Source organism: Clinocottus analis, unplaced genomic scaffold (assembly GCF_023055335.1).
Source record: "Clinocottus analis isolate CAN_PGR_092001 unplaced genomic scaffold, fCliAna1.0.p SCAF_7, whole genome shotgun sequence".
In the NCBI taxonomy this organism is placed as follows: Eukaryota; Metazoa; Chordata; class Actinopteri; order Perciformes; family Cottidae; genus Clinocottus; species Clinocottus analis.
The window spans coordinates 6,912,661-6,934,965 of NW_027176229.1; the positions used below are offsets into that span (position 1 = coordinate 6,912,661).

Below are 22,305 nucleotides of genomic sequence, written 5' to 3' on the forward strand. Positions count from 1 at the left end.
AAATTGAACGGTGTAATGTATCTCGTTTTTTTTTTAACTACAGTTATCAACAATGTGCACTCAGAACATAGATTGCTGTAGTTTGTGCATGTGTGTTGTGTCCTGTTTTATAACATTCAACCGTAACGATGTGTGCGTCTGAATGGTTAAACATATGTACATCTAGGAGTCCTACTCATACATCTCTCTGTGTGTACTTTGAACACGTACCTTGACGACGTCGGCGTCCGTCGAGGTGCACGTGACCGAGTCGTCTACCTCCCGCACCTGCCCGTCGGTTTCAACGGTCACCAGCTTGACGGGCACTGTGACCCGACGACCTGTAAGGATGGCTGTGTTCAACACCTCTGTGTCCTACACGGGGAGAAAGAGAGAAAAGAAAAGCGTTCTTGAAAGACATGAAGAGAGGAATGAGAGGTAACGCAACAACACAAAGTGAACATGTCATCAAATTCAAAACGTTCCTCTCATGTGCTGTTATTCGTGCTTGAGCAAATATCACGTACAAGAGAAGGAAGCCATGAGTTGAGGTGGTGAAGGAGAGACAGGAAGAAACATGTAACAGAGACCAGGGGAGAGTTTTTAAGGAAGGTGAAAGAGAAATAAGTAATTATAAATCTCAAGATTCATGTAATTGACATGATTACATTTCATTAGAACCTACCAACACACACACACACACACACACACACCTCAGAGCGTCTGCCACTGTGTCACTCTTGATTATTCGGCATTGAGTTTCCAAGGTGGCATTTATCACCGCCAACACACACACACACACACACACACGCACGCACTCGCACACACCTGATTACAGGTAGTTTCGCTGGGCCCACTGTTTCCGGATGGAAAGTGTGTTTGTGTGTTCCTGTTAGTTTACTCTTGTGGAATTCAGCTGTGCGTGCCGGATGCCAACAGAGACGACGAAGACGAAGAAGAAGAAATGCAGAATGAATGTGCTGCATTGTCTATAGTTCACTGTGTGGAACCAGACACAATCAGCATTTACACGGTTTTAATCCAAAATGTGCTGCACCTTGGTTGTGCGAGAATGTGTGTGCTCTTGTATCGCTGTCTTTGTGAGGACGCATTTTAACATCTTCTGATTGAGCACATTTTTGGAAAGTTAGACCATTTTGGCTGTTCCCCACTTCATTAGTCTTCTTCTGTTTAAAGAGTCCCCAATTAGTTTGAGATTTAAAGTCAGCTTTGGGCCTAGGTTAATACTAATCTTGACTTCTGCTTGAGTTAGGTTTGGGGTCTAGAAAGTGCATTGTGGCAATAAAGGTTCTTAGAAATAGGCTGTACTTTTGTGGCACTTTTTAACAAGAACAGTATTCAGATCTTTAAGTAAAAGTATCAATACAACAATGACAAAATAATACATTCAATGAAAGCTCCCTTGGAACTTAATTGAGAATGCAGTTTAGTTGTGTGGCATTTTATGCATTTTTTCAGCGACAACTTTGGAAAACGGAGAACCTCAAAATACATTTTGACATTCAAAGACACAGTTGCTGTATATACAAACCTACACAAATATGCAAAAGAACTAAGAGAAAACACATACATATCATACCAGGGAAGACATACACAAATAGTACAAACACACCAGACAAGATAAGACCTCTGCTGCACACACAAACTAACAACTGACACCCACAAACACAGGGAAGAGCTTAGGTGCACAAGGCTGCTAATACCCTATCGTTCCAAACCACAGAACTCTGCGTGACCTTCACTTAATGAGCTCTCTGCCGCTCTCTTACACTTACACAAAGACATTTATTCTGGTACTCTCTTAGTTTATTTTCTCTCTCTCCTCCTCAAAAGCTGCTCGGTCTCGCCTGAAATCCGAACTAGATACTGTAGATATTTATACAACACGACGGAAGAGAGTGCGCAGGTTGAAGGTGAAAAGCAGGTGAGGAGGAGGAAGAGAGGGGACAAACAGGATTAAAAGCATGCAAAGACGAAAGAGCATGAGAGGAAGATGAAGGGCACAAAGAAAGTCAACGTGCGGGAAGAAAAACAGACAAATTAACGGGAGGATTCTTCTCCCGCCTCCAGGGGAGGAGAGCAGATGGAGGGATAACAAAATCAAAGAGTAAATGTGTGTTAGTATGTAGCCCATATGTGTATGTCAAAATGTGTGTGTGTGTGTCCCGGGGCAGAAGCTTCTCGAAGGCCATACGTCCCACCGATAATATCGTGTTTACATCTCCACTATCTGCACCACAGGCCAAAATGAATAACAACAAACAGGGGATCTATTTGTGTAAGTTATTGCTACCTCCAAATCCTTTACGTCTGATTTTCTTGCTTGAAATGTAGGCGTGAGTGAATTTAAACTGGCTACAAAGTGATCTCTAATGAAGTAAGTTGCACTTTTGTGTGTCTGTGCACCACATGGGAGACCAACAAAACTAAATGTTAACACAATGGAAGTAGGAATTCTTTACGCTGACGCTGACTCGCGCTCGCATGTTCTTTCATTAAAATCAGCAACGGTAGTTCACCAACGAGTCCTGTAGAAAAAAGTGCTGATAGCACCAAGTTTTTGGAACCACTCAGTACATGCTGTGCCACTTTGGGTCTCTTCAGATACACTGACACAGAATTAATTGGTAGTCTATTTGCATGGGTCAACGTGCGCCCGTGACCCTCCGACCGGAGTTGAACGCGACAGACGGTAGTTGGTGTCGGAGAACAAGCATCTCTAATGAGGATGGAAATGTAATTGAATCATGTTCTTGTTCATAATCATAATTGAACTGACTCCCTGAGGAGAGAGAGAAAACAGCCAATGGCAATAGGGAGGGTTAAATCCGTCACAGTCATCTCGTCTGAATAGATCCAATGCAGGTGGAGCACAGAACATCTGCCGCGTTAGCTCTTCATTGCAAGTAGCTTAATAACGTTCATGTTAACGACGACTTGCGTTTACTAACCAACACACAGAGAAATCACGGAGAGCAGAATGACGAGAGAAACGGACGGGCGGAGAAAAAGGGAGCGGAGTGGGGGGGAAAAAGCGTAACATTTGAGAAATTGAGAAAGTGAAGAAGAAAAAAAAAACAGATAAAAACACAGCAGGGAGAAGAATATTAGAGTGAGAGCAGAGGAGACAGAAAGAGAGACAGGGGGAGAAAAGAGGAGAATTTCATGCTTGTCCAAGGGAATTATTAAGTGGCTCGTCAACAAGCAGCTCCCTACTGCCTTCAAAAGCTGCTCCACACACTGAGATAAGCTCCGAGGAGGTGTGTGCATGCAGAGGTCTGTGTGTGTGTCGAACATCTATATGTACAAATGAACCAGAGCTCATGTAGGTTCCTGCAAACATGTGTGCGTGTGTGTGTGTGTGTGCGTGTGTGTGTGTGCGCATGAGTAGAACGAACAAATGTGTGCGTGTGTGTGTGTGTGCGTGTGTGTGTGTGTGCATGAGTAGAACGAACAAATGTGTGCGTGTGTGTGTGCACAAATGCATCCACCGACAAATATGTTTGTGTGTGCATGCTGCAGATAGAAGTGAAGCCGAGGAAACAACCTCTCTCTTCAATGAAGCTTATCCACGCATAATTGTGTGTTATGTGTGCATGTGTGTGTGTGTGTGTGTGTGTGTGTGTGTGTGTGTGTGTGTGTGCATGCATGCCTTGTAAAGAGTGTGTGACTGTAAAGTCAAGCAAGCGAGACCACCCATCACAGGAACATGCACAGTGTGTCTCCCTCTCTCTCTCTGTAACACACACACACGTGCACGCACATGCACGCACATGCACAGGGTTGTAAAGAGTTGACACAGTGAAAAAAAATGGCGCTTTTTGCTCTTCTGTACAAATTCAATGCCAACTGTGACAATAAGAGTATGTAAGCAGTTCTCTATCTGTTCCTCTCTCTCTTTCTTGTGCACAGTACACACACACACACACACACACACACACACACAATCTTATTTTCAGCTCATTCCTTAAATTGTCAAGTTTTTCATTTAGGGGAAATTGCTTGGAACATAATACGACTCTTGAGTCTCTGTTCGGTCCTATTGTGACCTTTTCACTACGGTCCGATAAAAGAAGAATAGACGGGAAATAAAAGCAGAAGAGTCCTTTTAACTGACAGTCTAGGCTGTGCTTTACAGTCGAAGGGAGCTGGAGTCTGTTATGTTAGGAGAAAAGTTGTTCAGACACACTCTTGTTTCGACACAATCGCTTGCCGTACATGTGTCATGGCTACCTACGTTTGTCCTTATGGAAGAGACCAGATTTGTAGCTCGCCAACTTCTTTTGTATTTGGAAGGTTCTCTTATGTACGAACAAAACGTGCTAATGAGTCTGCTGTTATCTGAGCCTAAGTGTTCCACTAATGAGTTTTATATTGCATTAGTTTGAAAACCCTACATAAATTGCACTTTATAAGTATGTTGATGTCATCCTGTTTGACGCTGGAATTCATTTAATTCTACATTTATTTAAGTATCCTATTCATATTACCACCCATTAAACTTGGCGAGTCATGCTTTTGTATAACACAACATTATGAACATGCTTAATGATCTGACCCCCTTTCCGTTGCAAACATTAGTGACCTTGCTGCCGTAATCTGTTTTCAACCCTGGAACACTAACGCCGGGTGATTTTCACCCAAGCGATTGTTGTTACATTCTTGTCATTGTGTTGCTTTTGCCTGAGTTGCGTGGGTCCTCCTGTAGCTTCATGCTGCTCACTGACGTTATTGAAGGTGGGCGTGTCTTCCTGCTCCAATCTCTGTATTTTTCAAAAGTGATAGATACAATTCTGGATGGGTTTTAATATTGAACTTAGACTTTTACTGCACAAAGTAAGACTCACATGACCCTGGAACATGTTTACCAAATCATAGCTCTTTTATACTTTATGCTTTTATATATTTTTTCAGGGTCTCCCTATGATAGCTGTCTTTCTGTTTTTGAGAAGTTCTATAGGGTAAAATATGAGAAGAGTACTTCAACTTGCCTTGTATTGTTGTATTTGAATATATTTGGATTTCATTAGGTACATTATACCGGGTGAAATTCACCCGACTTTAGTGATAGTGTAACTATTTTTAACGTTAGTGTTCTTGAGTTAACATGGAACCATGTCTTCCTTTTGTCAGTGCGAGTACGACCATCAGGTGACATGTCAGTATAACAGCACTCTTTCTTTAATTAAGTAGATTCATTTTGTGTGTGTGTGTGTGTGTGTGTGTGTAACTTCTCTTTTTGGATCCCCAAGAGCAGGAATCAGCATAGGACACATGGACGTGTGGTCTTATTTTGCATTATTGGTCCGTTCCTTATGCTTACTTACATTTCTCATTTACACACGGCGTTCATCGTGTGTATGTTCGTCATTTACACACAGCGTTCATCATGTGTATGTTCGTCATTTACACACAGCGTTCATCGTGTGTATGTTCGTCATTTACACACAGCGTTCATCGTGTGTATGTTCGTCATTTACACACAGCGTTCATCGTGTGTATGTTCGTCATTTACACACGGCGTTCATCGTGTGTATGTTCGTCATTTACACACAGCGTTCATCGTGTGTATGTTCGTCATTTACACACAGCGTTCATCGTGTGTATGTTCGTCATTTACACACAGCGTTCATCGTGTGTATGTTCGTCATTTACACACAGCGTTCATCGTGTGTATGTTCGTCATTTACACACAGCGTTCATCGTGTGTATGTTCGTCATTTACACACAGCGTTCATCGTGTGTATGTTCGTCATTTACACACAGCGTTCATCGTGTGTATGTTCGTCATTTACACACAGCGTTCATCATGTGTATGTTCGTCATTTACACACAGCGTTCATCGTGTGTATGTTCGTCATTTACACACAGCGTTCATCATGTGTATGTTCGTCATTTACACACAGCGTTCATCGTGTGTGTGTTCGTCATTTACACACAGCGTTCATCATGTGTGTGTTCGTCATTTACACACAGCGTTCATCGTGTGTATGTTCGTCATTTACACACAGCGTTCATCATGTGTATGTTTGTCATTTACACACAGCGTTCATCATGTGTATGTTTCTCATTTACACACGGCGTTCATCATGTGTATGTTCGTCATTTGCACACAGCGTTCATCATGTGTATGTTCGTCATTTACACACAGCGTTCATCGTGTGTAAGTTCGTCATTTACACACAGCGTTCATCGTGTGTATGTTCGTCATTTACACACGGCGTTCATCATGTGTATGTTCGTCATTTACACAGCTATCTGAAGTGAGGAATCATTTGACGAACCTGTGGCCCGCTCGTACGAGCAAATTAAGAGAATGTCCAGATGAGAAAACAGAACAATGATGTTCAATACATCAATCAGTCTCTGTCCCTTTGGTTACACACATTCCCCCATACCACAACGTGTGTAGAAAACACCACAACCTGTTAAAGTAATCAACTGGTCAGGAAGCGAACAAATAACCTTAAGTAACAGGCGGAGAATTTCATCCAGAACGAGCCCTCGTGATGCCATCACGCCGCTTCGTTTCTCTGTGTGCACACGTAATATTAAAAGAGAGAGAGAGAGGAAAAAGTATTCTATAAGAAAGAGAAACAACTAAATTATGGTACAAATCAAAGACATTGTGAGAGGGAAGAAAACGGGCAGAAGAGTTCAAGGATGAGGGAGAGGAGAGAAAGGCAGTTTTATCATCACACACCTTCCCTCGTGTCTTGACACAGACAGAGCTACACAAACGGGGTTAAGAAACAGATTCTGAGAGAGAGAGAGAGAGAGGGAGAGAGAGAGAGAGAGAGAGAGAGAGAGAGAGAGAGAGAGAGAGAGAGAGAGAGCAGTGCAATCGGATGCTTTATTGAGTGTTTGACCAGGGTCAAAGCAGTGAAATAATAAATAGTGTGTTCACCTGAGTGGATGTACAGTACAGGAGAAAGCAGGGCAGAATGATAAAGAGGCGGGAAGATGCACATACGGACAATTTAGAAGATTATGGCCAGAATACGGAGTTATTCTCATTACGTCGGTTTTCTTTGAACACCTTCGGGTGTATCTTCATCCCACTGCACTGCTTTAACAATGTGTTATCTTCCATTCCTCTTGTCCCTGCTCCTCCTCAACTGTTTGTTACTTTAGACCTGAAATAATGTTGTACCTTGTGTCTGATCGTATAAGAGAGCAAACACAAGCATCTGAGAGGCAGCAGAAGGTCAGAAATGAATTACAGGTCATGCATGCATGTACGTACGTTGTTTATTGCATTATATGTGGCATTAATGAAGCAATAAAGTCAGTGAAGGTGTGCGTGTGTGCAAATCAGATGTTCAGCATGTTACCGCTCCAATTACATTTTCACGGCTGAGTTAGCACATTAATTGAGGTTGTTTCAAGTCGAGTTATCTTGCTGCATTGACATAAACTTGGTTTATGCACTTTGTCAAAGTGGTGTTCCAATTTGGCAGCGTATATGCAGATTGTACCCGACAATATGCAATTTAATTAAATAAAGCAAAACCAAACCAAAAGCATTCTTAGCCCATAAAAGCACATAAGAAGTACAGGACTAACACACACCTGTATATATATATATATATATATATATATATATATATATATATATATATATATATGTGTGTGTGTGTGTGTGTGTGTGTGTGTGTGTGTGTGTAGGGCTCAGCTGGGAAGGGAAATTGGTTAAAGGCACTTAGCTGCAATTTACTACAGACCTATTAAACATATGTGTATGACCCTGTCTTCCTGTGTGTGTGTGTGTGTGTGTGTGTGTCTGTGTGTGTGTGTGTGCCGGTATGTGCGGTGTGGCAATGAACAGTATTTTAGATTTAACAGCTTTAATGTACTGCACGTGATGCTTCAAGAGGTCCACGAATTCACATGCCCTCACTACGCACACTGCGATAGTGATTATAGCGTGTTTTATTTTAAACAAGTTGCAACTGGTACAGTTATTAAAGTTTCTTTGATGTAATTGCTATATTTGAAGTAGTATGGTTATTATAATGAGCAGTCTCTATATAAAATACAAAATTGGAAAATAATTACGCTTACAATAATCATATACTATAACTCACGTGATAGATTTTTTGGTAAGTTTGGGAAACAATATTGTCTGCTGGGGAAAGATAGGATCCAATCTTTGGTCTTTACCACGTTTTTTTTTTGGGAGAGGATCGTAACCATTTGATGCACAACAGTAAGAAAAAGGTCAGTTCAAAGGCGTTTAAACAAATGAGCTGTGCTGTCATCTACCTGCAGACTGTCTCCAGAATCGTCATTATCCATGCATGGATACAGTCATGCGGACATTGGCACAGGCGACAACTGACCACGACCTCTTAACAGCCCATTACATGGTCATGATATTTATTGTCTACTCTATCATTAATACAATTAAAACATTGGGTTTCACTAAGAAACCCACCTATTTAGGTTCAGGATGAATAAAGTTTAAAGTAAAAATAAGTCTGTAAACTAAATATAAAATGTAAACAACAAATGATTGTATTTGAACATAACTCAACAACACTTTTACTTGTTACTGAGGATGCTGGCTATTCAAGAATGCCTCCAACCAGCTGTTTTACACATGTGCTTTTTTCCTAATATGTCTCCCTCTCTCTTCCTGGAATAGCTCGTGTTTGCATTTGGTCTTGTTGAACTAAATGAACCTCGACTGCAACTGATATTGTGATTCAGCAGAGCGGCTGCCCGCTGCCACACAAGTCAATACTGTTCACTAGGAACTGTCATTCTCATGTGCAAACTGTTGCATCATCAATATCACATCAGTTCTGTACGTCTATGAACACAGACAGTCAGCAGACGCAAATATCCCCACGTAGTTGTTTCTGACTGTTTAAATGAAGAAAAATATATCAAATGTGTCGGATGCAGCGCATTGAATTCATCACAGCCCGTGGTACCAGTCGGTATTGAATTGATTGAATGCAATTCAACTGCAACACCGAACACAAATGTACGCCATGGTCATGTATTATGTACAGTCTGAACAATAACAATCTGTGTCTCATTTTCCTGCTTGACTATTTATTTAAAATGATATATTCAGACTCCCAGTGTAAGCGGATGGGAACTCAGGCAGGGAAGTGAAACAGCAACCGAAAACCAAATCTGACGTGCGGGAACTTTTTCCTCCTAGAACTGGAGACTGTCATGGTCACAGGTTGTGATCTGTGTTTTGATTGGTTGCCAACCTGAAGAGGGCGGATATGAGAGGGTAAACATCACGGGAGGAGAAATATGAACGCATGAGGGTGGGGGATGAATGCAAAGAGCAAATTGTTGTTGGGACTGTGATGAACAATGGCCGATAACCCTGTACGTGGGTCTAGTTTCTGTCTGCGTCTTTGTTAACCCTAAATAAACAGAAATGAACACAGGTCTTGATTGACAACTGGAGGCATTTGCTACACTGTTCACTGCACTGCTATATCACTAAAAGGCAGCACATTCATGCTCGGTTACTGCTTTAGCGTAGCGTAGATTAAAGACAGAACCGTAAGCCTTGATCTGTTTCTTTTTTCATCATGGCGTCCTCTGAGTCGTCTCCCTCTTCTCATTCGTCAACCTCTGACGGAAAACCCCCCCAGAAGAAACAATCTCTGTCTCATCTCAGTGAGTTTTCTGTAGTTTTACAGATCCCGCCATCCCTCATCCACCCACTAGTCACCCGCCCAGTGAGGGTAAACCTTCTGTCTGCTATTGATAATTATGAGCAGCAGCAGCAGCTCAGTCATCGGGGGCTCGGATTGAGGCGGTCCAAGGCGTGCAGCGTCCGACAACAGTCCACGACAATAATGCATATCTATATAGAGTGTGTGTGTCTGTGTTTGTGCTTCTGGCCTATGTGTGTTTATGTGTGTGTGCGTGTGTGTGCATACCATTTCTTCCAGTCAGCTGACCTCAATGTGAGCTATAAATGACTCTCTCCCCGGACGTCTGTCTTTCTGTGTCTGCACCCATTATCTGTTCACCTTTTAACCGCCTGAAAACGGATTCTCTGCTTCCCTGCGGTGGATGTTCTGCTGTCTGCTGGTTCTGTTTCTTTACCGATTCAAAACTGCCATGCTTGTTGCCAAATGCAGTTTTTAGGATCTACCAGGTAGTAGCCGTTTAGCATCCCTGGCCAGCCTGTTAAAGCTCTTTTGGGACTTCACACCTTCTCTACCGAAACGGTCGTTTTTTGTTGTGGTAGAAATCAGTGAGTTGGGGAAGTCTTGCACAAAATACACAAACACATTTCCGCTGACTGTACTCTGCAGCAGTGTGAACGCAGCAAGTTAAAAAGACCAAGTTACAAGGTGAGACGGAAACAGACTGAGTTAGAGAAAAGGTTGAAGAAAGAAATAGAAAAATGATGAAGAGAAGAAGAATGTGGGTTCGAATATTTGAAAAGGAAGTGAGAGAATGGAAGGGAGGTGATGGAGCGAAGAGAGAAAAAAAAGAACAGAGGAAAAGGAGACAGGAGAAGGGGGGGGGGGGAGGTGAAAACTGGAAAAGAAGGATCATGAGGTCTAAATACTGAAGAGGAGGAGGAGGAGAAAAAGAGGGGGGGTGGGAGGAAGAGGGAGACAGATGAGGGAGGTGACAGCTGGGCGAGCTGCCTAGACAAGATAGAGGTTTTGGACTGCATGTGCGTGCGTGTGTGTGTGTGTGTGTGTGTGTGTGTGTGTGTGTGTGTGTGTGTGTGTGATATGTCAGGGATAAATGGCTATTATCACTATGACAATGTTAACTAGAAAATTTCGCAAGAAATTTTGAAAGTGTGGCTACTGCTGCCGTAAGACCTCGCAATATATAGCTTTTGTTTCTGACGCCCGTCTCTCCTCCAAAGCACTTGAGTTGGTTTGTGTGTTAAACTGATTGGCTGATATGAAGCACCTGTGTGCTGCCGTCGTCATGGTGACCAAGTGAGCGCCAGCAGACTGATTAGAGGCAGACTGGACTGTGGACTTAAGGAAATAAACTACTGAACGTCCTGAACACACACAAACGTATATGAAATATCATATGACCTTATTAATGATCACAGTGTTGACAACTACACAATATAAAACACACGTAAACGTCTTTGTGTGTGTCTGTGTGTGTGTCTGTTTGTGTGTGTGTTTGTCTGTCTGTTTGTGTGTGTGTGTGTGTGTGCGTGTGTGTGTGTGTGTGTGTGTGTGTGTGTGTGTGTGTGTGTGTGTGTGTTTGTGTATGTGTTTGTTTGTTTGTGTGTGTGTATGTGTGTCTGTGTGTCTGTGTGTGTGAGACAAACAGACAGAGAGACAGAAGTCATCTGTGTTGTGTGTGCGTGTGTAAGTGTCTGTGTGTCTGTTAAACTGCCCTAACGAGAACACCTGTGGGTCGTTAGATCAAAGGTTGCCATGGTGATGACTTCAAAGGGACTTCCTTACGCTGAGCTTAATAGACCTAAATACTGTGGAACTCCTTTCAAACTATTTAAAAAAAATGGTACTTTAAAAGCCACTATTGCTTCGATATCGCATATTGAGCGTTAGGAAGACCTGATGAACAGATACTGTGACTGGCGAGTCTGTACGATAAAACATGTGTCTGTACGGGCGATTTACAAATCAGGTACGAGCTTCAGGGGAGACGTGGCTTTGGAGGGAGATTTAACATGGCGGCGGATGGCAGAGCGAGGTGGACTTGCTCTCACATTCAGTCCGATTTCAAGACGTCTGAGTCTGTTGGATTCCTATCGACCGCAGTTTATGACAGAAGACAATATTTCCAACGTTTCTATCCAACAATGGTGTATGAAGAGTGAACATTGTGGGAGTAAAGACAAAATACGTTTTATTTTTTTAACAGTTTCTGTCGCTTCTTCTCACTCTGTTAATTGGCGCGCCACCCTCTACGAACGTTTCGTGAATTTTTTTTAATGTTTTTTGCATTTTTCGGGAAAACGTACGGGCGAATCTCTTAGAAAAGTCATACCTCACGATTCCCGCGCAAACCGCACGTTTCGATGTAATTTTTGCGCATGTGCTGGCAACGCTCTGGGAGGAGTAGTGGTTTGACTATAAGAAGAATAATAATAATAATAACTAGAAAATTTCGCAAGAAATTTTGAAAGTGTGGCTACTACTGCCGTAAGACGTCGTAATATATAGCTTTTGTTTCTGACGCCCGTCTCTCCTCCAAAGCACTTGAGTTGGTTTGTGTGTTAAACTGATTGGCTGATATGAAGCACCTGTGTGCTGCCGTCGTCATGGTGACCAAGTTAGCGCCAGCAGACTGATTAGAGGCAGACTGGACTGTGGACTTAAGGAAATAAACTACTGAACGTCCTGAACACACACAAACGTATATGAAATATCATATGACCTTATTAATGATCACAGTGTTGACAACTACACAATATAAAACACACGTAAACGTCTTTGTGTGTGTGTGTTTGTGTGTGTGTGTTTGTGTGTCTGTGTGTGTTTGTGTATGTGTTTGTTTGTTTGTGTGTGTGTATGTGTGTCTGTGTGTGTGAGACAAACAGACAGAGAGACAGAAGTCATCTGTGTTGTGTGTGCGTGTGTAAGTGTCTGTGTGTCTGTTAAACTGCCCTAACGAGAACACCTGTGGGTCGTTAGATCAAAGGTTGCCATGGTGATGACTTCAAAGGGACTTCCTTACGCTGAGCTTAATAGACCTAAATACTGTGGAACTCCTTTCAAACTATTTTAAAAAAATGGTACTTTAAAAGCCACTATTGCTTCGATATCGCATATTGAGCGTTAGGAAGACCTGATGAACAGATACTGTGACTGGCGAGTCTGTACGATAAAACATGTGTCTGTACGGGCGATTTACAAATCAGGTACGAGCTTCAGGGGAGACGTGGCTTTGGAGGGAGATTTAACATGGCGGCGGATGGCAGAGCGAGGTGGACTTGCTCTCACATTCAGTCCGATTTCAAGACGTCTGAGTCCGTTGGATTTCTATCGACCACAGTTTATGACAGAAGACAAGATTTCCAACGTTTCTATCCAACAATGGTGTATGAAGAGTGAACATTGTGGGAGTAATGACAAAATACGTTTTATTTTTTTAACAGTTTCTGTCGCTTCTTCTCACTCTGTTAATTGGTGCGCCACCCTCTACGAACATTTCGTGAAATTTTTTTTATGTTTTTTGCATTTTTCGGGAAAACGTACGGGCGAATCTCTTAGAAAAGTCATACCTCACGATTCCCGCGCAAACCGCACGTTTCGACGTATTTTTTATGCATGTGCTGGCAACGCTCTGGGAGGAGTAGTGGTTTGACTATAAGAAGAATAATAATAATAATAATAATAAGCCCGCAGGAGAACATGAAGTGTGCTTCCAGCATGGGGTCTATGACCCCATGCGGCTGAAGCCACACTTAATAAGCCCGCAGGAGAACATGAAGTGTGCTTCCAGCATGGGGTCTATGACCCCATGCGGCTGAAGCCACACTTAATAATAAGCCCGCAGGAGAACATGAAGTGTGCTTCCAGCATGGGGTCTATGACCCCATGCGGCTGAAGCCACACTTAATTACAGCCAGACTATTAGGCCTGAGGAGTGCCGGCTCATTTATTTGGCGGCAACACAGTTGTGTGTGGGCGTGTGCATGTTTGAGTGTGTCCCTATGCTCTTTTTTGTTATACTTGTAAGTGCATAATTGTGTGTTTGTGTCTTTGTGTATGCAAATTTAGTGAGTGTGTGTGTGTGTGTGTGTGATAGCATCCAATCTATGTGTTCGACAGAGCAATTATTTCAGACTTTGGCCAAACGCTAAAATGTTTCTTGTGATCTATACGACTTCAGACTGATCATTTCTCACTAAGCTTGAGCCAAAATTCGACTCTTTCATCGGGAGAGTTATTTTAAGACTTTCATAACCATTTCTTAAAAAGCCTTTCTAGAAGCCTTTCAAGAATACGTAAATACAAATGGTGCAAGAACTATTTTGAATATCTGGTTGCACAAGGAGTCTAAGAAAATAGTTTTGTGAACATATTGCATGTTTAAAATGTGTGAGAGAGAGAGAGAGAGAGAAAGAGAGAGAGAGAGAGAGAGAGAGAGAGAGAGAGAGAGAGAGAGAGAGAGAGAGAGAGAGAGAGAGAGAGAGAATTACGTCAAGTACATTTTTACTGTTTTATTACTGTAAAAATCTGTATCCACACTACTGCCAGGGTTGTTGCTCTTCACCGCACATTTTGCCTACACTACACGTGCTAGGTTTGCTTAGCTTACTATAAGAAGACAGCAGCTAGCCTGTCCACAAAACAACATTCTGTAATTGTTTGTTCAATGAAGTTGAAAACCGCAAAGAAAAAAAAAGGACAATTTGTGTTCAACTTTCTGATTGGTCAATACCAGCCATGTACCGTCTCACTATATCTTGCTGTCTCCGTGATGCTGTCAGGCAACCAGCACAAAACTGAAATACAATTAGGACTTTTTTTTTTTCCAGTTATCTTTATTTTACTTCATTCTGTGTTATCGTATTGCATGCAAATGTATGTAATAATAGGAATGTAGAACAATAAATTACAATCATTTTCAAATTAATTTGTACAAATGTGTTTTCGTAGAGAACTGTAAAAATTAAATTATCTCTCGGTCTATTTAACTTGTCAGCTGAGCACTTAGTGGAACACAGGATGGGAGTTTGGCTTGTTCTTGAAAGCCTGTAAATGTGAAAATAATCTATCTTCATTTGTTGAACAGAAAATAGCATCTTTAAGCCTATTTCATACTATAATTTTTATCATCGTCTCATGTGTGAACACATATTACACTCCTGTACAACATTCCACTGCAATGCCACTTCCTTGCTTGATACGTCAGTGTTTATTTGGCATAATGGCATGAGCTAGGTACAGCATCTAATATGTGGAGGTGTACAGGACTGATAAGAGCAGAGAGCAGGCGTGGATCGGAGGGCGTTTTTGAAGGTACTGTTGATCCTTGTGTGACTAATTCAACCACACACTGTGCGATGAAACATGTCCAATTGATAACGTCAAGGCAATAAACTCCCAGCTGGTGGGTGGACAACAGCGTGAGACTTTGATTATATCAGGTGAATGTGTGCAGTTGTGTGAAATTGAGGCAGAATATTTGTCAAAAAAGTGCATTGATGCTTTGGTAACTTCCCTCTGTTTTGTAAATGATGGTTAAATGGCTCCTTTGGCGGCTGGAAACAACCATTGCATTGACGTGATGAAAGTCTGTGTTTGTTAGTCCCAGCCACCCAGTCTGGCCTCCTCCCTCGGTGGACTTCCTTGCGCTTTATACTACAGCAGTGTCTCTGATCGTCTAATACTGACACGGCTGCCATGTTGAATATACTGTCGATCAAAATCTGTCAGTCCAAAGGAAAGATTTGTACTGTTTTCTAAACCTCAGCCAATGTCTCGCTGTCCCACCTGTCTGTCTGTCACCACACTGATTGCAGCGGCTAACGAGATGCTAACAAGCGTATGGGGCTTTCTGGGAGTAAATCGCCCTGTCGCCGGGGCAATTAGCACACGCCTAACCTACTTTTGTTTCTTGTTCCACGGCCAGCACGGAAAGCAAAGGTTGACTCTGCGGTCTGAGGCTCCCTCGCATGCTCGCCCAACGCTGGTGTTCCCGTCACAAAACACACTTCTGCACACACAGGTGCTAATGGGGTCAAAAGGATAAGTCTTCTTGGGGACAGTGTTTAGTTTGCCAGTGATAATTACGCAAAGAGCTTATTAGAGCAGGTATAATTAGCCGGAGAGACTGGTGTTGTTTAAAGCTTTTACTGAAACACAGAGTAACCAGGAAAACATAGCATTGTGTGTTTGTGAATGCAAAGACTATTTGTATTCATATGTATCCATATGAGTAGGTGTGTATGATTTTATTATATGACTTTTGTCTATTGTATGGGGACTTTTTACTTGGGGATAAGATTGTGTATTTTATGGCTTTTGACATTGAATTACCTGTGAATAATGAGATCAATATGTGGCACAACGTAATAATGTAAAATGCTTGATTGTGTTTTCTAGAACACAAGAGCAATTACTTCATATTTCTGTCACCATATCAACATAATTACATCTGACTTTGTAATTCCAAAAAATATGTTTGTGTGCAAAGTTTATAATGAGGTAATTATAAGCAGAACTTTTTATGGAAACAATTTGATAGAACGCTATCACACATTTACTTATATGCATTTAAGTATGGCTCAAACCTTTAACTTCAAACCACTCTTACAAAGATCCCGGGGAGAATTGTACTTTCAATTTCCAGACCCCTAATTGCATTAGACCTGCCCTGCTGTCGTCTCCTCTCTCTCTCTCTCTCGCTCTCTCTCTCTTGTCCTCTTCCTCCCTCTCTCCCTCATTTCTTTTCTTCCTCTGTGGTACCCAGGACTTCCCAGGGACTATTACATGGTGCTCTGCATGTCCACTGGGTCCTTCTCTCTTTCTCTCTCTCTCTCTCTCTCTCTCTCTCTCTCTCTCCTACGCCCACTTCTACCATTTTAAGCTCGTCTAATTTCCTCCCCCATGTGCGATCTCTTTCTATACCCTCTCTTCAACTCTCCGTCCTTCTCTCTCTTTGTCCCCCTTATTTCACTTCTGTAAATTAGTCAAACCCCTCCCTTCTTTTTCTGTCTGTTTTCTTTCCTATTTTCCCCCCTCCCCCATTGTCCCTCTCTCGTCACTCCTCTTTCCCTCAACCCAACTATTCAGACCTAAACTCATTCATCTTTCTCCTCATTCTCGTGCTCAGCCAGCTCATCAGCCTGTCGGCTGGTTTCCGCCCACTTCTCTTCCTTCTACTTAGCTAACTCAGCTAATTGCATGTGAAGGAGAGTGTGCAGACTGTGTGGAATATAGATCTCTGTACCTCACCAACAGCAGTAGACGGTCGAAAGTTTTAACTCCAAGCTGTCAGCCTGGTGGCAAGACTGCGCTCTGCCTTTTAGATGTTGCTGATGTATACTCGAGCGCAGCATTCAGTCCTCCGCTGCTTCAGTGGCCCATGAGGACAGTATGGTTGGACTAAGCTGCTCCCGGGTTGGATTAGATTAATCTGAGCATGAAGGAGGTTATCCTCATCTTCTGATCTGGTTCATGAACAAATCAAAAGTCAAATCAGTGAATCTTAGAAGATTTTTTTTCTTCTTTTTTTGTCTCCCTCCGTGACTCATCTGTCTTTAGATTTCAGTGGGTTTTATGTGGGTGATTCCACTTTTTAGCTTCTCCTTCCTCTCTTTGAACATGTAATCAATGGTAGTGTTTGGGTGGGTTAAAACCACACAAACATTGGCCTCTTTGGCCCATGATGACTCATCCCTCACCTACACCGCATTTGGTTACATAATACGGGCGAAAAGTAGATTGTTTACTAGGGAGTACTTGTAATTGACGGTATTTTTTCATGACTTTGCTGAAAAGAAACAGTAGTCGTGCAATAGCATGACTTGATTGATGCAGGCATTTATATATTTATCTCTTTTTGCCTGTACCAACATTTAAAAAATGTAGTTTTGTTCTGACATTATTGTTATGGCTGCAAAGTATGGAGATGTTTTGCAATGATGGATACCAATAAGTGACAGGCACTTGCATTATATCAGAGAAATGTTTGAAGAGGAGCAAATCTTCCTCACAACACACGTTGCCCGGGGCCATGTGCCTTTATCGTACTTGCTTCATTCGCTTTTCATGCATCTTAGAAAGTAAGAGCAGTGCCTTCCTCTCGCCTTATACGTTTTGTCATTGTATTACTTCAACACCACACTTACAGTTTAAGCTTTAAACAAAGCTTTAAACATCGCTCCCTCTCTCCCCCTCTCTCTCTCTTCCACCCCTTTCTATTGGAGCGAGCGGGAGACGCTCGGTATGGAAATGAAACTGTAGCCCAGGACACGCGACTTCTCAGTGACCCAAATGCATACACTGTCACGCTTGCATAGAATATGTCATGTGTGTTGATTAATTGGCTGTTTGAAGGCTCGTAACAAGAACACACTGGAACTGAAGAGGAGAACGGGAAGGGGCGGGAGCATCGGTTAAGAAAAACACGACTTGCTGGAAAAGGAGTAGTCAATAAAACAGAAGTACTAAAAGTTAATAATCTGAATTAAGGGGTTGAACTAGTTCAAATATCTGACAGAGGAGCACCTAAACATGCCAGGAATTGCTTTTAATGAATAATGTGAACAATCACAGGAATACTACTACTATGATTTAATAACGGCCTTGAAAAGATTGACTATTCTGCTTTCTCCTCCCACCTCCTAATTATAATTTGGCGATTTTATGAGTCACTAGAGAAAAATCTCAGGGGTGTTTTTTAGTTTTTCAAACAAAATTACCGGCAACCATACTAAGCAGTGTGTGAGTTAAAATAAACGGAGAGAACCTGGGGAGTGTGTTTGTAATATTGATTCCACAGTGTGTTGCTTAATGTGAGTGTAAATTAGCAATCACAGGTTTTCAAACCACTGCTGGCGCTCATACACACACACACACACACACACACACACACACACACACACACACACACACACACACACACACACACACACACAAACTGAGAGAAAGAGAAAATAGGAAAATTGAGAAAACAATAGCTACAGACATGTAGATAAAGGAAAAAGTACTGGAGAGGGAGAAAATGAATAAAGGCTGTTTCTAATAGACACACAGACCGTGAAAATGGTAAATCTATAATTGAGTTTGAAAACTGTGTGTGTGCATGTGTGGCTGCTTTCATCAACAGATTATTGACGACTGAGTTTCCTCTTCCTACTTACTGACTTCCTTTAAAAATATAACCAATCAGAAGTGGTAAATTAAGAAGCCACTTAGGGCAACTGCTCTACTAAGAGGGTGCACACACACACACACACACACACACACACACACACACACACACACACACACACACGCAGAAAAATGGGAGCAAACAGACTGTAATGTAAAGGCATTATTACATGATGTCATTTTCATCTCTCCTTCATTTGTCAATCATCTCAAACTTCAGACATTGGTCTCAGGGGACACATTGTCGCTCACTAGTGAAAGATGAGTACACTTTAATTTAACGTATTCAAATCATGCGGATTTCACAGAAAATAGTACATCATTTTTCTCTCCCCTCTTCCTTACTTTTGTGTTTGTGCAACACCCTGATTCCAGGCAGAGGTATGTAATGGCTGGTCACGACACAACATTATTACTGATCCAATTTATCAGAGGCTAAAATACCTGTAAGAGCCAGGGAAGTATAGCAGGTCCATTTCTGACCTCCCTTTTTATTCAGGTTTTTCCTTGTCTAACATGACAAATTGTTTTTTTCCATCTATCTTTGTCCATTTATCTCCATTATTTCCTCTCAAGTTTTGTCATTACCACAGAGATTGGCTTCTTGTAAAGCAGGTAAAGTCATAGATTTACAGAACTAAGCGCTGGCCCTTTCATTTTCACAAATATAACCACTTTTATATGGACACAAAGCTGTGTCCCATTCGGTTTCTGATTCGCTGTCCTTGATGCTGAAACATCAGCAGTCGCTCCACCTCTGTGCTATGCTGCATTGTGCTGTATGCTAGTACGCAGCACAAACTCTTTGACTACAACCACACATTGATAACAACCGGTGGTGTGTACATACTGCGTTGTACACACTGTTCACAGTGTTTATTTACATACGCTTTGATATTTGCTTAATAAGTTGTGTTAATAAACTATACTATTTTATGTAGATGCCAGTAACACACTTCTGTTGGGAATATGCAAATTCAATACTTTAATTACAACCATTATTATTTATTTTTTTTAAACATTTTTCATTAGCAGATTCATTCCAAACAGATCTCAAGACTTGTCAATTCTAGATATCTCAACGGGAAAAACTGAACGTGGAATGATCCTTTTTAGAATGTAAATTGTGGATGACAGGAAAAATAGTAACCTATTTTTTGTTTTACACATAGTAAGATGACATATGGTCATGTATTCATCTGCTGCCTGGTGATAAACCAAGTGCAATGTTTTTACAAATGTAAATGTCTGTTGACCACTTAGCAGAATACGCCTCCATTAAGCTAAGCAAACAGCTGCGGTGCCAATGGAAATGTGTTTTGTCATATCCCATCTTGTGACACGTTAACATAATCTGTAGGCTCGTTCAAGCAGACTGTGATATCTCCAGTCAGTGGGAAGACGGTCGGAAGATACAATTCACAGGCTGTGCAATACAGCTGGGGCAGGACAAAGCAATCGCATTAAGAACCAACAGTGGATTTGTCAGAGTTGTATATTGTGTGAAGCAAAGGGTGGTGATTTAACTGCCTCTTAACTATGAATGTTGTGTACTTAAACTGTTTATAGCATTGGCTTACAAATGAATCAAGTTTACGGCCTCTCTCCCTCCTCAAAAGTTTTCGGAATCAAATTTGAGAGCACTGGCTGGGATAAATAAAATGAAAGTTTCTCACCAAGCCACCATGTTTGAAAGAAATGAATTCAGTTCAACGACCGGCTGCCTCTGTGGGTTGTCTTTTAAAGTATTGACTGCAAGTCCACATTCTCACTTCAACAGTTTGCACCTTTCCTACTGTTCCCTTTTAAGCAATATATATATATATATATATATATATATATATATATATATATATATATATATATATATATATATATATATATATATAATCTGCAGTTTACTATAATCCACAGTTTGCTGCAGCAATGGAGTTGTGAATTGTTGTGATATATGGTTAGTTTTTTTGAGGAAGCAGTGACACCGCATAGGACATCTGGTAAAATGCAATAATGTATTTCATTTCATTTTTCTGATTGGGGGCTAACAACTATAGTAGATTACAAAGCCAATTATTATTTTTTGATAAATGAATGGTTTTAATAACATTTTTCCTCTCTGAAATCTCACTTCTATCTGTGTCTATCTGCCAGTCTAACTATGTTTCCATCTCTCTCTGGCTCTCTTTTTATCTCTCCTCTCCCACTCTCCCTAACTCTCTCCTCTCCTCACCTCCCCACTCCTCTCTAAAAGATGAAACCAATTTTTAGCCCCCGCAGGAGACAAATTACTCCTAATAATCCCTTGTTTCCTGAAGAGGTCCTCTTTCTTTCCCACTCAGCCAAGAGACCAGAACCTTAATGGATATGCGGAATGAGGAGGAACATGTCGGTGAGAGCTCGGTAATGGCGGGCAGTGTTCTGCTTTTCATTATTGCCTTGTAAAGAGAGAACTCACTGCATTACCACATCGGTATTGTTGATAAGCTGACTTTTGATTTGGGAGATGGTAGAACATTTCTGAGGTGGAGTTGAATCACCCAGACAGATCAGACAAATACATTATGTTTAAAGTCAGTGCTGAGTGCTACTGATGCAGTTATGTGGGAGTTTTTGTTGGGGTGTTTAACAATGTAAAAGTTGTAAAGATCCCACATTTTGTCACACAGTTGTACTTGTGATATTATACGTGTGCTCCATTCCTCAGATGTGGAATTGTTTCGGAAGGAGGATGCACGACTTTGTGAAAGCTTTCACATCCGGCTCACTTTGAAGATTCTCGCTCAAAATGTGATTCCTTCCTCCGAAGACCCAAAAACGGTACGGCTTTCATCTCAGTGGCGAGTCGCAGAGACCTCTCTCTGCAACAGACACCTCAAACAACCAACCCGCAATCAAAAGCCCGGTCAGCAGTTTTGGTAAACAAATCAGGAGGCCCCAATGGCTTGTGATGGCAGCCATTTTGATGCTTTTAGCCAAAAGAGAGGAGCGATAAAGAGACGGAGAGAGAGGGAGAGAGAGAGAGAGAAACTGGGTGAGGTGTATGTATACAAGTATATGTGCATTTGTTTGTGTGTATCCTGTGTCTCAGTTAACTTATTCTAGTATACCTAAGCAACAAATGTATGTTCTATTAATGTAAATGGTTTCAATCCACAACTAGTTTAAAACTGGGACATTTAACTATAACAATGTACTAGCAGGTGCCATTTGTCCCTTTTGAAGCATTAAAATGGTAGTGAGAACAACTGAAACAGCTATTTAATTGGCTGATAACACTGAAATGCCTTCTATACCAGACGGTAGTGAACGTTCAGGGATTTGATCATGATGAACATAATGAATAATGCGAGGGCCCTCAGAGTCACTGGGTCTCAAACTATGAGAATAATGGTGTTCATCCCTCCAGCAGAGTTCACCAGCCTTCTAATCTCAGAAGCATTGAAGCTGTTACGGAGCCCTGTGGTTACTAAGTATAGCATAGCTC

The 22,305-nt window shown here is 41.6% G+C and overlaps 1 protein-coding gene across 1 annotated transcript in view; it reads right to left on the reverse strand.

The window, feature by feature from the left end:
- si:dkey-215k6.1 (transmembrane protein 132D) overlaps nucleotides 1-22,305 on the reverse strand; it is a 215,291-nt gene that overhangs the window by 39,299 nt on the left and 153,687 nt on the right. Inside the window, exon 6 of the mRNA XM_068604864.1 lies at nucleotides 211-354. Coding sequence (XP_068460965.1) covers nucleotides 211-354 — 144 coding nt within the window. The remainder of the gene's footprint in view (nucleotides 1-210; nucleotides 355-22,305) is intronic.